We start from the raw sequence: 16006 nt of genomic DNA, 5'->3' as shown, positions 1-16006 counted from the left end.
CTGCTTAGGGTGGGGTGCAAGGGCGGTGGGGAGGGATTACAGAGAGATACAAGGAAATTTGCCGGGGGAAGATGAATATGCTCATTCTCTTGATGACAGTTCCATGGGTGTAGACATTTGTCAAAACTTACCAAATTGTACATTTGAACACATGTGGAGTTTATTGTTTGTCAACACCTCAATAAAGCTGTTAACACACACACACACACACACACAAATCCTTATTCAGGATCCACGAGAATCTCTTTTAAAATAAAAATAAGGGGATCCCTGGGTGGCGCAGTGGTTTAGCACCTGCCTTTGGCCCAGGGCACGATCCTGGAGACCCGAGATCGAATCCCACGTCGGGCTCCCGGTGCATGGAGCCTGCTTCTCCCTCTGCCTGTGTCTCTGCCTCTGTGTGTGTGTGTGTGACTATCATAAATAAATAAATAAAAATTAAAAATAAAATAAAGTAAAATAAAATAAAAATAAGGGGCAGCCCCAGTAGCTCAGCGGTTTAGCGCCACCTACAGCCCAGGGCGTGATCCTGGAGACCCAGGATCGAGTCCCACGTCAGGCTTCCTGCATGGAGCTTGCTTCTCCCTCTGCCTGTGTCTCTGCCTCTCTCTCTTTCCTCTCTGTGTATTCTCATGAATAAATAAATAAAATAGGGATCCCTGGGTGGCGCAGCGGTTTGGCGCCTGCCTTTGGCCCGGGGCGCGATCCTGGAGACCCGGGATCGAATCCCACGTCGGGCTTCTGGTGCATGGAGCCTGCTTCTTCCTCTGCCTGTGTCTCTGCCTCTCTCTCTCTCTCTGTGACTATCATTAAATAAATAAATAAATAAATAAATAAATAAATAAATAAATAAATAAATAAATAAAATAAAAATAAGGGAGATGCCTGGGTGGCTCGGTCAGTTAAGCATCTGCCTTCGGCTCAGGTCATGATCTCAGGGTCCCAGGATTGGCCTTGCGTTGGGCTCGCTGCTTGACGGGGAGTCTACTCATCCCTCTCGCTTTGCCCGCCCCCCCCCCCCCGTTGTGTGCTCTCCCTCAAATGAATAAGATCTTACAAATAAATAAATAAAATAAAATAAGACACAGGTCAGAGAACACAATGCCCAAAGAACTGTGTCGTGAATTCGATCCTCTGCAGATAAGACCCTGATCTAGAGACAACATGGGGCAAAGAGACAAGGAGGGCAGCAGCATTGCTGGAGTCCAGAAGCAAGGTTGCCCTACAGGACCTGGAAGCAAAGTGGGCCTGTGGAGTAGGAGCCGGAGCCAGTGTGCCTGTAGGGGTCCCCCGCTTTGCTGCCTGCCCCCCGCCCCCGCCGGCCCCCGCCAATCTCTTACCTGCCTTGAGCAGAAGGCAGTGGTCCCAGGAGCTTGGCAGACAAAAGCCCAAGGGGATGAGGCCCCCCCCGCCCCCCGGGGCAGAAGGCAGAGTTTAGGAAGGGCTGCAGCTGGTTCCATTGAATGAGCCAAAGATCACTCGGCAAGATCCACACCCCTGGTCCCCAGCCAAGGTCCTCACCTCGCCACCCCTCCCTGCCCTGCGTCCTGTGCCTCTCCTTCCCTTCCCATCTTCTATCAGCACCCTCGCTCCCACCTTCCAGGCCATTCTTCCTCCTCCCTGCCAGCTCTCCTGCTCTCTCTCATTTCCTCTTCTACTTCCCCATCACTTCCAAACTACCCTATCTATCTACTTCTAGCTCTGACTTACTTTGATTCTACTTTTCTGGGGGTGGGGTGGGGAGGGGGTTAAACCCCTAGAAGGGTCATTGTGTGATCACCCCCCAACCTGCTCTATTGGCTATAAGGACCAGACCCCTCATTTCATCCATTCAGCATTTGCTAGGTGCCAACTGCTAGGCTGGGTGCTAGGTCCATAGCGGTAAACAAAGTGACCTTCTCTTAAGGCTGTCCTATTGGAAAGAAATGGTGACACTCTACTACACTGGGGACACATGGTTTGCTTTTTTTCTTTTTTCTTTCTTTCTCTTTCTTTCTTTCTTTCTTTCTTTCTTTCTTTCTTCTTTCTTCCTTTCTTTTCTTTTCTTTTTTCTTTTCTTTTTTCTTTTCTTTTCTTTTCTTTTCTTTTCTTTTCTTTTCTTTTCTTTCTCCTGGAGGAAGCCAACAAAGATTTCACAAAGGGCATGAGCATGTTTTGAAGGGTGAATAGGAGTCCTCCAGTATTCCAGCCTGAGGCTTTTGTCCATCAGAGGCACCCAGGAGAGAGATGGCATAATGTGTTCTGGGTATAAGGAGTTAGGTGTTGAGTAGAACTAGAAGGTGAGGCAGAGATATGACAAGGAAGGCAGGAGGCTTTGGTCACTCTGAAAAGGGGTTTGAACTGGTTTTGGGGGTGTTTTTTCTAAAAAAAATGTTATTGATTTATTCATGAGAGACACACAAAGAGAGGCAGAGGCACAGGCAGAGGGAGAAGCAGGCTCCCTGAGGGGAGCCCAATATGGGACTCGAGCCCAGGACCCCGGGGTCATGCCCTGAGCCAAAGACAGATGCTCAACCTCTGAGCCCCCCAGGCGCCCCAATGGGTTTGAACTTGACAGTAGGGGCAGCAAAGAACCATTGACTTTTGGGGCAAGGGTGATGAGTGATTTTTTTACATTGAACTCAGCCCTCCTCCTAAGAGGAAGGAAGGAGCAGGGGGTCATGATGGTCTGGATCCAAGTGGCAGCTGTACAGGTGGAGAAAATCAGATGAACATGAGCTTAGGAGGTCAGCACACCGATGCGGTTAATAACTGGATAAGGGTGGGGATGGGGGGCAGGGGTGGAAGAGGAGAGGAGTGGAGCTCGACCTCCAGTATTCTCACAGGAGCGACAGGGTGGCCAACGGGACATCCACCGGTGTGAGGGCCCTAAGGAGGAGGAACAGGTTCGCACGTGCGGCGCACGCGAGCTGCCTGGTGCAGGTGGCAGCCCAACCGTGGGATCCCGAGCTACAGATGGAGCACGTATGGGAGCCTTGCCGGGGAGGAACCGGGAGGGACGCCTCCCCTCACCCTACGACTCTGCCCTCATCCGCGGCGGATCTGCGCTCTCCCTCCAGGTGGCACCACAGTCCCGTGCTTCGGAGGCCGGTTGGCCGCGCCGACCGCTGCGCTCCGCTCAGGACGCGCCAACTCTTAGGTCGCGCCCTCCTCGCTACAGGTTCAGACCCGGAGCGGCCTCCAGAGAGCGTGTCTAAGTGGTCCACGCGGCCGGCACGTTCGAGGCAGCTCGGGGACCTCAGGCTGGTGGCGTGGTTGGTGTGAGCAGCGGCCTCTAGGGCCGCCCCCAGGAACCAGCGTGGGGAACGCGTGTAGGGGAAGGGACAGATGGGCAGGGCCTGGAGCACGGACACACGAAGGGAGGACCACCGAGCCCAGACGCCCAAGACGCTGGGAACGGAATCTCTTGTGCCCCGGGGCCAGCCCCGCGTGGGAAGCGTGTCTCGGACCCTTTAAGGCTCCGTCGCCCTGCCCTCCCCCGCCCGGGGACAGGCCGGGACACCCGGGACCTGACATTTGGCGTCTCCCAACGTGGGAGCTAAAAATAGCCGCGGGGGGTTACTCCAGGCCAGTGCTCCCCTGCCACCTCGCGCGAATCTTCCCGGGGCCGGCGGACCTGCCGCATCCCCTCCTCTCGGACCCCGCGCCCCCCCAGCCCGCGGCGCCGGACCTTCCAGGGGCCTCCGCAGCCCCGAGCCCCTGTGCACTCGAGGTGGGGCGGGGCCTCCTGGGTCCCGAGACCCCTGTCCCCAAACTTCGCCGCGGGAGGCGGCCCGGCGCGCGCGGGGCGTGTCTCCCCGGGATCTCTGGGGAGGCGTGGCCTCGCGGGCGGGCCCGCTCCCCCCGGTGCCAAATTTCCAAACCCCGAGAGCGGGGAGGGGCGTGGCTTCCTGGGGTGTGCGGGCTCCTGGCCAATGGGTGTTGCGAAGGGCGTGGCCCGTGGGGGCAGCGGGGGCTCTTCGGGTCTCTCCCCCCAGCCCGGTTCCGCCAGATCCCCCGGAGCCCAGCCGCTCTCTGGATCCTTGGCCCGCGACAGTGGGTCCCGCCAGGCTCGCCCTCCGCACGCCGCTCCAGGACGCCCGGCGCCCCCGCGCCCTTTGCCCGCCAGGCCCGGGCCGCGGACCTCGCAGTCGCCTCCCTGTTAACCGCGGTCCCTGCGCATCGGGTCCCTAAGACAAGATGCCGTCGGGCTTCCAGCAGATCGGCTCGGAAGTAGGGTTCAGCACGCGGGGGCGGGACGGGGGCACAGGGCCCACTTTTCTCGGGCTGGGGTCGCCGATGGGGTCAGCTAGGGGGCGGTCCCTGCGCAGGCGCGGGGGGCAGGGGGGGATGGGGGCCTGGCTATTTATACCCGGGCTGGACAACCCGTGACTGTGCGATTCCAATCCTTCGAAGAGGCTGAGTGGGTCTGGGTGGGGGCCGTCAGTGGGCACGGGCAGCCGCGGGAGTCCCCAAATCCAGGGCTCGTCCCCTTCTCCAGTGCGCGGCACACGGGGATCGGGGACACTCTGCCCCCTGGATCTGGCTGCAGAAAGCAGGTCCAGGACACTCTTGTCCCCCTGGAGCTGCCCGTGTGTCCCAGATCGCGGGAAGTTTTTCGAGGAGCGGAGGCACCCATGGGCCCCCACCCCCACCCCTGGCGGTCCTCCAGGACACTGAACTTTCCCTTGGCCCCACGGTTGGTGGAGGGGCTGAGGGGAGTGGCAGCCCCCCCCCCCCACCAGCTCAGGTTTCCGCTTGGAGACAGTCTGTGCCGCCAGCAAGCGGCCACCGCCGCCACCGCCCCCATCCCCTGGGCACCGGCGCTCCCAGGCAGAAGCCCCCCCCCCCTCCGCGCCCTGCGTCGTCGGAGCCTGGAGGGGGAAGGGAGGCCGGGGCGGAGACACGGGAGGCCACCCCAAGGGCTGAATGCGGGGAGGAATGACCGAGATGTCCTTTTCGGAAGTACCTCTCTTGAGTCTGTTGGGGGCCTCCCGTGGCGCGCTGAGTGAAGCCCTGAGGGGAGGAAAGAGGACCGAAGCCCCCACAGTAAGGCACTGGCAGGTTTAGGAATGGAGTGCAATCAGGAATACCCTTAGCATTGGGTTTTGATATTTCTCACTTGCACAGACATCTACACAAAGCAGGCAACACCGCCCACCCCTACCTCCTCTCTTAACACAGAGGAAACCTAGCTCCAGAGCCGGGAAGTGACTTGGCCAAGGTCACACAAATCTGAACTCCAGTCTTAAGGCCAAGCCTGCCCCCAAGGTCACCTAGAAATGGTGAGGCCAAGGCCCTCAAACATTTCCCAGCTTGCTGGACTCAGACATCCAGTTTCCCCTTCATGCCTGGTTACTGGGTGCTTCCTGCTCCTGTTTACACTGAGATCCTTGCTCGATTCCTAATATGGTCCAGTTTCCCTCACCCAACGTGTTGGATGGAACCCAGCATCTTCAGGCTCTGGCTGGGCCCAGGCCCCCGGGATGGAGGAAAGAAATCTTGATTCCGTGTGACCTGCCTCCTCTCTGCTTCTGACCCCCCAGGACGGGGAACCCCCTCAGCAGCGAGTCACTGGGACCCTGGTCCTTGCCGTGTTCTCTGCTGTGCTCGGCTCTCTGCAGTTTGGCTATAACATCGGAGTCATTAATGCGCCACAGAAGGTGAGGGGCTTGCGGCTGGCACGGTGGGCTGGGGACAACAGGGGACAGCAGGCAGGGATGTCTCTGTAAGTGTTCACTGCTCCGTGTCTCCCCACCCCCGCCAGGTGATTGAACAGAGCTACAATGAGACATGGCTGGGGAGGCAGGGGCCCCAGGGGCCCAGCTCCATTCCACCGGGCACCCTCACCACTCTCTGGGCTCTCTCAGTGGCCATCTTTTCTGTGGGTGGCATGATCTCCTCCTTCCTCATTGGCATCATCTCTCAGTGGCTGGGAAGGTATGGGGCTGGCAGGTGAGGGTGGGCTGGGCAGGAGGGGGGCTGCTACATGGCACCCGAACTCTCCCACTCGCTCTTTGCCTCTCAGGAAGAGGGCAATGCTGGTCAACAACGTCCTGGCGGTGCTGGGGGGTGCCCTCATGGGCCTGGCCCATGCTGCTGCCTCCTACGAGATGCTCATTCTTGGGCGGTTCCTCATTGGCGCCTACTCAGGTACCGACGGGCAGCATGGCCCTGCCCAGCATCCCACTGTCCTCCACCAGCACTGAGCTTGGGGGTGGGAGTGGCCAGCTGCCCACAGCCCTCTCTTCTTCCCTCTGCTCAGGGCTCACATCGGGGCTGGTGCCCATGTACGTGGGGGAGATCGCCCCCACTCACCTGCGGGGCGCCTTGGGGACACTCAACCAACTGGCCATCGTCATTGGCATTCTGATCGCCCAGGTGACTGGGCCTGGCCTTCTGGGTGGCTAGGCAGGGGGTTGAGTGGGGCTCAGGGCTGAGTGGCCTGCCCTCTTTCCCATGCTTCTCCCACAGGTGCTGGGCTTAGAGTCCATGCTGGGCACTACCACCCTATGGCCACTCCTCCTGGGCATCACAGTGCTGCCTGCCCTCCTGCAGCTGGTCCTGCTGCCCTTCTGCCCAGAGAGCCCTCGCTACCTCTACATAATCCGGAACCTAGAGGGGCCTGCCAGAAAGAGTGAGCTTCCACCCCATCTTGCAAGCTCCTGTCCTGCCTGGCACCCTCTCTGTCCTCTCAGCCCTGACTCTCCTCCCCTGCAGGTCTGAAGCGCCTGACCGGCTGGGCTGATGTATCTGGGGCACTGGCTGAGCTGAAGGAGGAGAAGCGGAAGCTGGAGCGGGAGCGGCCCCTGTCCCTGCTACAGCTCCTGGGCAGCCGCACCCACCGGCAGCCTCTGGTCATCGCTGTCGTGCTGCAGCTGAGCCAGCAGCTGTCAGGCATCAATGCCGTATGTAGGAGGCAACCTCTGGGTGGGGCAGGGGGACGGCCCCAAAGATGGGGAAAAGGCAGCAAGCCTCCTCTGTCCAGAGTCGGGGTCAGTGGGGCTTGTTGTGGCTGCAAGGAAGGGACGTGCCCACCACCCCCTCTCCTTCTCCCCCCATAGGTTTTCTATTATTCAACCAGCATCTTCGAGACGGCAGGGGTCGGGCAGCCAGCCTATGCGACCATAGGAGCTGGTGTGGTCAACACAGTCTTCACCTTGGTCTCGGTAACTGCTGGCACCCACTGTTGGCTCCACATCCCCTGGCTGCCCCTCCCAGTCCTTCCCACTTCCTGGGCCCTGGAGGCCCCTGCCAAGCCCTGACTTTCCCTGCAGGTGTTCCTGGTCGAGCGGGCTGGCCGTCGGACACTCCATCTCCTGGGCCTGGCAGGAATGTGTGGCTGTGCCATCTTGATGACCATAGCCCTGCTTCTGCTGGTGAGGCCTGGGGAGCAGGAAGGGACCAGAGGCCCAACCCATGGGAACTACCCCAAGAGGCTGTGTCCTTGGAACATGCCTTTGATCCTGGGGCTGGCCTGTGTGCTCCCGAGGGTCCCAGGCTGCACTTCTTGTCCCCTCTGGGAGAAAGCTCTAGCACACTTCTGGCAGCCAGGAAGGAAATCCAGTGTCCAGTCTCAGAAACAATCATTCCTAAGGACCCAACTTCATTTTTCTTTTTTTTTTTTTATTTTTATTCATTTATGATAGTCACACACACAGAGAGAGAGAGAGAGAGGCAGAGACACAGGCAGAGGGAGAAGCAGGCTCCATGCACCGGGAGCCCGACGTGGGACTTGATCCCGGATCTCCAGGATTGCGCCCTGGGCCAAAGGCAGGCACTAAACCGCTGCGCCACCCAGGGATCCCCCAACTTCATTTTATTTTAAAGATTTGATTGATTCATTCATGAGAGAGACAGAGAGAGAGGCAGAGCCACAGGCAGAGGGAGAAGGAGGCTCCATGCGGGGAGCCCGATGCGGGACTCAATCCCAGGACCACAACCTGAGCCAAAGGCAGACGCTCAACCACTGAGCCCCCCGGGCGCCCCTGGGACCCAATTTTTAGAACCAAGAGAGCACTGACCATCCTAACATCCAAGAGGGTGTTAACATTGCCTGTGCCCCGAGTAGGGCAGTAGGGCAGCCTGCTGAGGGTCAACACTCAGAACTGGTCAATGAAAGGCCTGCTGTCACCTAGGGTGGCAGGCTCCTCTGTGAGCTGCTGGGAGGGGTTTTCAGGTCTCTGCACTGAGGGCAACTTAAGATCCAGAGAGACATGACCTGAAGTCCTTTCCCTCCCTGCCTGCCCCAGGAGCGGCTTCCAGCCATGAGCTACGTCTCCATCGTGGCCATCTTTGGCTTTGTGGCCTTCTTTGAGATTGGCCCGGGCCCCATTCCCTGGTTCATCGTGGCCGAGCTGTTCAGCCAGGGCCCCCGCCCAGCCGCCATGGCCGTGGCTGGCTTCTGCAACTGGACAAGCAACTTCATCATTGGCATGGGTTTCCAGTATATCGCGGTAGGTGCCCTGGCCCGTGTCCCCACTCCCACCCCGTAGGCCAGAGGGCAGCAAGTCACAGCCAGCCCATTTGCTTTCCCCACTCCTGTCTGGGGATCACTTTGGTGGGCCCTATGGGCCCTGAAAACCACCTGCTCAACCACTACGGAAGGAGGGAAGGGGGCTGAAGTATGTGGGGTACTGAGAGAGGGGTGTTCAAGACCCACTGTGCCAGAACAGACCAGAATTACCAGCTGCACACTTGTACTGCAGAGGGCTACTGCTCTCCAACCAGGGGAGGGTGATGATAGCAGGTGGGGCACAGAGACGCCTTTCTTCCCTTGTTCCTGGGGTCTCACTTGCCCCACAGAGGAGCCATCTACCTGTGGAGATGTCTGTGGAGCCCCCCTGCCGCCAGGACCTCCCCTTCCTCAACACTTCTTTCTTCACCTGTCCCAGGAGGCCATGGGGCCCTATGTCTTCCTTCTGTTCGCGGTTCTCCTGCTCGCCTTCTTCATCTTCACCTTCCTAAAAGTGCCTGAAACCCGAGGCCGGACTTTTGACCAGATCTCGGCTGACTTCCGCCGGACACCGTCTCTTCTAGAGCAGGAGGTGAAGCCCAGCACGGAACTCGATTACTTAGGACCTGACGACGAGAATGACTGAGGGGCCAGGGCAGGGGTGGGAGGGCTATGCTCTCGTCCCCCCCCCCCCACCGCCCCCCACCGGAGACCTCTCCTATGCAGCACTTTTGCCCTCTCTTCCCTGTTACTTCCTGATGGAACTGGGAAGCCGGAGGGAAGGGTGGTCTCAGCACCCCCTCATTCCCCTCGTGTGACTCTTGGATTATTTATGTGTCATGGTTAGGCTGTGGCCATCAGGGTGGACCACTCTGGCCACTCATCCCCTTCCTCCTCTGTAGCCCACCCCACCCGCACCCGGCCTCAGCTCCAGAATATTCTCGCCCCTCGCTAGAGAAGGGGGCTGCAGGGAGGAGAGGCCCTAGGGCCGACTCTTTGGTCAGGGAGCAGGACCGGTGAAGACAAACAGCTTCCTGCCACCTTGGGCTCCTCCTACTTTCTGGCACTTTCTCTGAATTCTTGCCACATAGACTCTGGGTGAAGGGGGTCCCGTCTTGACCCCTGACAGGCCGCACCTCCCAAGGCCTCAGTTCACTCCTCCTGGCAGGCTCAGCCCTCTCACTCAACTGGAGGGCCATATGCCCATGCAAGGGGAGAGGGCCTGCTCCCCCAGGCCGCAGAGGGGGAGCCCCGCTCTTGTCCCCTCGCCCCTCCTGAAGGGTGTGCCGCCCGCAAGCTTTTGACCAACTAAGGGAAAGGAGGATTTGAAAGGCTGCCTGTAAACACGGGGTAGGAGGAGCCTTCAGATATTTTTGTATATGTTTGCAAAAGGGGTGGGGAGAAGAAACCAAAGGTCTGTTGTACTAAATGTATATATGTATGTATAGATGGATATATAAAGTCACTGTACGTGATGGCATCCTGCTGTGAGGCACCCAGGAGGGGCTGGATGGACCACAGCGTCTCTCCCCAGCTGCCAAAGAAGCCTCTGGATGTGCTCACTCTGCCCCCACTTATGCTTCTAGTCAGCCCCCCTTTTTATTTTTTCAGTCCCCACTTTTTAAACTAAGCTCTACACTCAATGTGGGGCCTGAACACACAACCCCAAGATCAAGAGTTGCATGTTCCACCAACTGACCAGCTGGGTACCCCTGATCATTGCTTTTGTTAACACAGTAAATGCTCAGTAAGTTTAGTCCCAAGTAGCAGAAGCTGCCCTGGGCACGTTCCAGAACCCTCTTTCTGCAGAGGAGAGGTCAGCCCCAGGTTTCAGCTGAGAGAAGTGAAATCTCACAGCCCAGAGCTGCAGGCCTAGAGACACCCCGGCCCTGCCTCCTGCCCCCCACCCCTGCGCCCCATCCTCTGCCGCCCCCTTCAGCAGGGAGTTACCAACAATTCTCCACAGAGAAGAGGCAGAGACCAAGACCACGGGGAAAGCCTGTTTTTTGTTTTTACTGGAGGCTCAGGTGGCACATGACAGTTCATAAAATGGCTTCAGAGGTAGGGGCTGGGGTTGTGGGCGGGGGGGGGGACAAAAAATAAACTGGGGTGGGAAAGAAAACAACCAGGAGGAGGTAAGAGCTGGCTGGTTCCTTCTCAGCCTGATTTAGGGGAGGGAGCTGGTGCCTCTGAACAATAGGATGGATCCCTTCCTTCACCCCTTGGTAGGGGAGAGAGAAAAAGCAAAAGGCTGTTGCTTCGGCCCTCCTGAGTCTCAAGGAAAAGGGGAAAGCCGGTGTTCTGATGTCATGAATTCTGGGAAGGGGGAGGGGGTGCTGGGTTGGGTAGAAGGCAGCTGGAAAAACTGGCAGATAACCTGAGAGAGAGAAGGACACGGACTAATGTGACTGGAGGACCCCCGCCCCCGTGTGCCCCAGGCTCCCAGCCTGTGACCCCTCCCTGCACCCCAGGGCCCCCCTCTGCTGAGCCCGCCCCAGGCACAGCAACTCACCAGATGGTAGCTCTGGGGGTCCTTCATGTTGGAGTCACTCCAGTATGGTGGGGGGGGGGTCCCCACTGTTGATGGGGGCCGAGGTCTGGAGAGAAGGGGGGCAGTCACTTGAGACCCTCTCATTCTTGACACCCCCCAACTTCAGTGTTCTCCCACCTTTTTCCTCCCATTCCTCCCTAGTTCACATTCACAAGTGGGGCCGTGACTCCAGGGAGAGCGAGAGGGGTGTCTGGGGGTGGGGGGCGCCTGCTGGACGTGGTGGACCGGGCCACCTGGCTCACTGGTGTGTGTGTGTGTGTGGGGAACAGGCAGGGCCTTTACTCCTACTCTCCAGTCCTAGCAGCCCAGGCCCTCACCTCTGGGGCTGTGGACTGCCTGGGTCCGGGGGGCTGCTGCTGCCGCCGCCGTTGGAAGTACGGACGGTTTCGTGGGCGCTGGGGCTCAGGCCGGGAACCATCAGTGGAGCCTTGGCTGGGCTTGGTCTCACCATCCCCACCTTCTGTGGTAGGCTGCTGGGGTGGCCTGGGGCGGAAAGGCCTGGGGAGACAAGTGGGGGACCCTGGAGGGGGCAGGGAGCCCGTGTGTTCTGTCTCCCTCCCTCCCAGGGCTTCCCGGGCAGAGGGGGCCTGGCCTGCTCTCCGTCTCCCTGGGCACCTAAGCAGCCACCACTGAGCTGCCCAGGCCCCTGCCACTGCCACCAAGACTTGCTATGCCCCCTCCCACTGGGACCAGTCCTGGAAGGCAAGGGGAAGCTGGGCCCAGAAAGGGGGTCTCACCTTCGGTACCTAGGCCGGAACCTGGGAGGGGGGACCCGCTCATCTCCTTGCTGTTGGTCTCCCTCCAATGGAGCGGTCTCTTTGGGCTCTACCCCGTCAGTGCCCTAGGAACACACGAGACCTGGGGGAGCTGGGACAACACCTGTCGCCAAGGATCCCAGCCTCGGGGACCCATCCCGGCCCTCCTCCCCTTCTTCGGGAGCCCCGGAGGTCTCTGTCCTCACGGATGCCCCCTCCCTCCCAGGTGTGCTAGCAGCTTCTGCGTCCCAGGACTCCCACCTCTATAGGCTGCTGCTGGTTGAGGGGCCGAGGGCCTCGCACAAAGCGCCGGCGGTAGAAGAAGGGAGGTGGGCGCCGCCGCCTGGGCCTCTGCCCAGAGTCCTCAGCTCGCTCCCCCTCGCTGCCTGGTTCTGTCCCACCTGATGGAGCCTCTGCCACCATGGGTGGCGGGGCAGCTGGACGAGGCCGGGGGATGAATCGGCGGAACCTGCGACGATTGGGGGCATAGCGGCTGCCCTTCACTGGCACGCCCCCGGGCCCAGTTACATTGGCAGCTTCTGCACCCTGGGGAGAAAGCAGGTGGGACAGTGAGTGCCCACTCAGCCACACACACCTCCCCAAACCTGCTTCCCCTTCTTCTAACCAAGGTCCCCATTCAGTTCCTCCTCGGCTGCTGTCTCCTGGCCTCCTCCAGGGGACTTTCCAGGAGGGTAGCTGCTGCCACTGGACCCTTGTGGACTCAGGACCCTTAGGGGACATGGCACGTGGAAAACAGACTGGGAGTGCTTGGTGCATGACAAAGAAACCCAAATGTCATCAAGTGACCAGAGGGACTCAGTCCTTAGGACACCAGGGTGGGGAAGGCAGTGCTGTCCTCCCATGGCCTGGGCTGACTGGCCCAAGGAAGGGGGTTCTGGGGGGGGGCTCTCTCCGGCAGCCCGAACCTTCTCTCCCTCCACGACATCAAACTCCACCGTCTCCCCATCTCCGACACTGCGCAGGAACTTCCTGGGGTTGTTCCTCTTAATGGCCGTCTGGCAGGGGAAAGGCGAGGAGAAAGGTGAGGGCAGGGAGCCCGGAGCCTCCCTCACCCCTGCTGGGTCCGCCACCCTGCTCCATTCGGTTCACCAGCGACGATCCCTGCGGCCCAGCCCGAGGGTGAGGGTGGAGGCGGGCCAAGTTTAGTAGGGGATAAGCCAAGACCCAGGAGGCGCCTCCCAGCGTTGGTGCCCCGAGCCCGGTCCCCGGAACACACTCCCTCCTCCCTTTACCCCTCAGAGGCTCTGAAGAGGGAGGCCAGAGACAGGAACTCAGCGAAACAAAAGGCAGAGACAGTCTTAAGTTGCAAAGCCAGCAAAACGCACCATGCTGCTTACCTCAGAGCTTCTGCCACCAGAGTGGTGGTTCTCACCCCGGGGCCTGCATCAGCATCACCTGGAGAGCTCGTTAGAACAGATTGCTGGGCTCCGCCCCCAAGTCGGCCTGAGCCAGCAGGTCTGGGGTGGGGCCTGAGAGTTTGCACGACAGGTGATGCTGCTGCCGCTGGGGACAGCACTTTGAGAACCACCACACCCAAGTATTCTAGCCTGTGTCGGCTCCCTCCGCATGCTGCCTAGGACTCGTCCTTGTGTTACCAGGTCCCGGTGTAGGTAGTGAGCATGCCACGGCCAGAGGGCAACAAGTTCATTCCTCACAGACACAACCTGACACAAGTGGGGCCAATGGTGGGGAATACAGGCACCTGATGGAGGGGGAGGGGAAGCCATTTCTCCTGGCCATGCTGTCGTGAGGGGAAGAGCAGGAAACCGCTGTGTGCTGCTAAGGATTACAGCAAAGACCTTCAGAGAGAGGGTGGGTTCCCTCCACACCCTCCCCAAACCAACCTAGCTCTTACCTGGTGAACAAAGACATCCTCCTTGGTGTCATTCCTGCAGAACAGGGGGCTGGTTATGGGGTGCTCTTGGTGAGGCCTCCCAGCCCGGCCCTAAAAGCAGCAGGCCCACCCTCACCAGCCTCCCCTGACTCCTTGGGGGTAGACGGGGCCCAGTGTGACAAGAGCCAGAGACTGGTGAGAAGTATACCAAAAACCTCAGCGAAAGCCCTGAGCTCCCTAAGGGTGGAGGACAGGCAAAGTCACCTTGAAGAAGTCGGGCAAGTTCTGCACCTGCTGAGGACTCGCCCCTCTGCCCCTGGGGCACCTTAGAGCCTGGCAGTGCTCAGTCTAACTGTTCCAGGCCAACACCCCTCTGTTCCAACCCCCACCATGGCTGCAAAATCCCTCTTCAGCCCTTCCCTTCTGCAGTCAGGAAAGGGGGATAAAGAGCAGCCTGGATAGGGGTGCAGAACAAGTCTGAGAATGGGACAAGTTGGCACGATCCTGCTCGGAACTCCCCCAGGACTTGCTTCTCACCCTCAGCCAGGAGGTGAGCCCCAGGGGCAGGCCCCGGGCTCAACAAACTGAGAGACTGAGAGTGAGAAAGAGTATTGGGCCATTCTCTATCATGACTTGCTCGTTACCCCCACTTGATCCCAGCACCCCATGGCAGGGGTGGGGGGATGTGAAGGTTTTCCTTCAGAACGTCCCAGGAGCCCTCAGCTTCCAGAATTAGAGAGGGATCCTTCCCTAGATCAAATGTTCCAGCTTTAAAGCACTTGGAGCTGCACAAAGGTCAGGCTGCTAAGAGGGAACCAGGGACTCCCAGGAGGGCTGGGCCAGGCCGGCTGCGGACATGGGGAAGGGCCCACTGGGGGAGCCCTGGCTCTGCTCAGAATCTGCCACTACTGCCCCTCCCAGTAGTGATTGGGGTGGGGGGATTGGGGCTGCCCAGCTGAAGGGAACCGGCAGGGCTGGCTTCCTTCCCCAACAGCCACCCCCCTCACCAGCCCACAGCCCCATCAGGTGGGGGGATTCAAATGAGCCAGCAGCCCTCTAAGGGAGATGAGTCAGGGGAGTGCTCCTCCAGCCGCCCCAAACAGGAAATGAGGGAGGATTCCAGCCCGGAGCCCTGAGGCGCAGACAGCAGGTACATTCTGCCCCAAAGGCGAAGCAAACTAAACCACAAGGTGAGACAGGCAAGCCAGGTGGCTCCGAGCCAGGTTTGCCAAGTTCCTAGATCATTAACTCTCTGCTGCCCTCGGAGATGTGGAGGAGGCTCATCTTGCCCCCATTTGTGCGGCGGTTAAATGCTTTCAATCAGCGTCAGCTGGACATTGCAACCATGTGCCTCAGCAGGGGTAGAGAGGAGGTGGGGAAGGTGTCCAGTCCCACGGGCCAGATTGGAAGACACCCCTGCCACCCCCTCCCTGGGTTTCTAAGATACCTGTTGATGAATCCGTAACCATTCCGGACGTTGAACCATTTGACAGTGCCCAGGACTTGGATTGCTGCCAGGCAGAGATGCAGTGGGGGCAGTAAGGTGGGGGGAAGAGATGGGGTTGGGCTCAGTTTGGAAACACTCCAAATCGAATCTACCTCCCTTTACCTATTAAGCTTAACTTCAAGCCACCGGGTTTCACCCAGTGGCTAGCTTTAAGGCATTCTGATCCCAGGTCCACCAAACGGAGGCGCCCACACAGAGGGGGCTCAGGCTTTCGAGACTCTTCCAACTCTAAGTCACATTTCTCCTGAGCTACAAAGCCCGGCCCTTCACCTAGAACCAGGTACTCACCCGGCCCACCGGTTCCTGCCCTCCCAAAGGGTTCCCGGTGCACCTGCTTCCCAGGCTGGGATTCGGCTGGGACTAGGCCGAGCCTCCCGCCGCAGGGGGCGTGCCCAGGGCACCAGTCGGGAAGGCACGGCAGGATTGCCCACCAGGGGAACCCACTCTGGTCAGCCGCCCCCTGGCCCAGCTAGTCCTTTGAGCCTCGGGCGCCAGGCCAGCCTCCGGCGGCTTCCTGCATCGCGTGGGCTCCGCGACGCCCCTCCCCCAGCCCGTCGACCCCGTAGAGCCGCTCTGGCACGCGCCCTCCCCTCACCCAGCACCGGCTTGTCCGCCTGACTCCGGGCCGGGGGCGCGGGGGTCCCCGAGGCTGCCGTCGCCGGGTTGCCAGGGGTGCGGGGACCCGGCGCCGAGGGGGTCCCAGCAGCGGGGCCCGAGGCGGCTCCGACCCCGCCGCCGCCCGCCCCGCTGCCTGCTTTCTGTGGCTCCCCCGCGGGCACCGGCACCACCACCGCTACCACCCCTGCCGCCGTCGCGGGCACCGTCGCCGCGGGGGCCGCTGTCGCCACCGCTGCCGCCTCCGCCTCGCTCATCCCGCCGGGTCCGGTACCGGCCCCCGCCGCCG

The 16006-nt window shown here is 60.0% G+C and overlaps 2 protein-coding genes across 3 annotated transcripts; one reads left to right on the top strand and one right to left on the bottom strand.

The window, feature by feature from the left end:
• The first annotated feature begins 3952 nt into the window (after positions 1-3952).
• Positions 3953-10785, top strand: SLC2A4 (solute carrier family 2 member 4). 2 transcript variants are annotated; one of them, XM_077892933.1, is made up of 11 exons: positions 3953-4212; positions 5526-5642; positions 5747-5919; positions 6008-6132; positions 6245-6360; positions 6454-6616; positions 6700-6887; positions 7044-7148; positions 7257-7358; positions 8232-8435; positions 8874-10785. In XM_077892933.1, exons 1-11 carry the CDS (start codon positions 4180-4182, stop codon positions 9078-9080), a joined length of 1533 nt encoding a protein of 510 aa, XP_077749059.1. In that variant the 5' UTR covers positions 3953-4179; the 3' UTR covers positions 9081-10785. The 2 variants fall into 2 exon arrangements, with proteins under 2 accessions (XP_077749059.1, XP_077749058.1); XM_077892932.1 differs by lacking the exon at positions 3953-4212 and adding an exon at positions 4915-5028.
• YBX2 (Y-box binding protein 2) lies at positions 10422-15989 on the bottom strand. The gene is made up of 9 exons (XM_077892937.1): positions 15698-15989; positions 15043-15106; positions 13617-13650; positions 12667-12756; positions 12002-12286; positions 11723-11826; positions 11303-11483; positions 10947-11031; positions 10422-10811 (listed from the first exon to the last, which is right to left on the bottom strand). The coding sequence occupies exons 1-8, from the start codon at positions 15972-15974 to the stop codon at positions 10981-10983; spliced, it is 1086 nt and encodes a 361-aa protein (XP_077749063.1). The 5' UTR covers positions 15975-15989; the 3' UTR covers positions 10422-10811; positions 10947-10980.
• Positions 15990-16006: the final 17 nt, after the last annotated feature.

This window comes from Canis aureus, chromosome 3 (genome assembly GCF_053574225.1).
Source record: "Canis aureus isolate CA01 chromosome 3, VMU_Caureus_v.1.0, whole genome shotgun sequence".
In the NCBI taxonomy this organism is placed as follows: domain Eukaryota; kingdom Metazoa; phylum Chordata; class Mammalia; order Carnivora; family Canidae; genus Canis; species Canis aureus.
The sequence above is the reverse complement of the archived record's forward strand: the minus strand, read 5'-3'. Positions and strand labels throughout refer to the sequence as shown.

Excerpts from the sequence above, each read along its gene's own strand:
- SLC2A4 (XM_077892932.1), top strand. The coding sequence starts at position 4,921 with ATGACCGAGATGTCCTTTTCGGAAGTACCTCTCTTGAGTCTGTTGGGG. Across the intron at positions 7,359-8,231 it reads CCATAGCCCTGCTTCTGCTG|GAGCGGCTTCCAGCCATGAG; the intron begins GTGAGGCCTGGG and ends TGCCTGCCCCAG. Across the intron at positions 8,436-8,873 it reads TGGGTTTCCAGTATATCGCG|GAGGCCATGGGGCCCTATGT; the intron begins GTAGGTGCCCTG and ends CACCTGTCCCAG.
- YBX2 (XM_077892937.1), bottom strand. The coding sequence starts at position 15,974 with ATGAGCGAGGCGGAGGCGGCAGCGGTGGCGACAGCGGCCCCCGCGGCG. Across the intron at positions 15,107-15,697 it reads GGCGGACAAGCCGGTGCTGG|CAATCCAAGTCCTGGGCACT; the intron begins GTGAGGGGAGGG and ends TCTGCCTGGCAG. Across the intron at positions 12,757-13,616 it reads AGGATGTCTTTGTTCACCAG|ACGGCCATTAAGAGGAACAA; the intron begins GTAAGAGCTAGG and ends TTCCCCTGCCAG.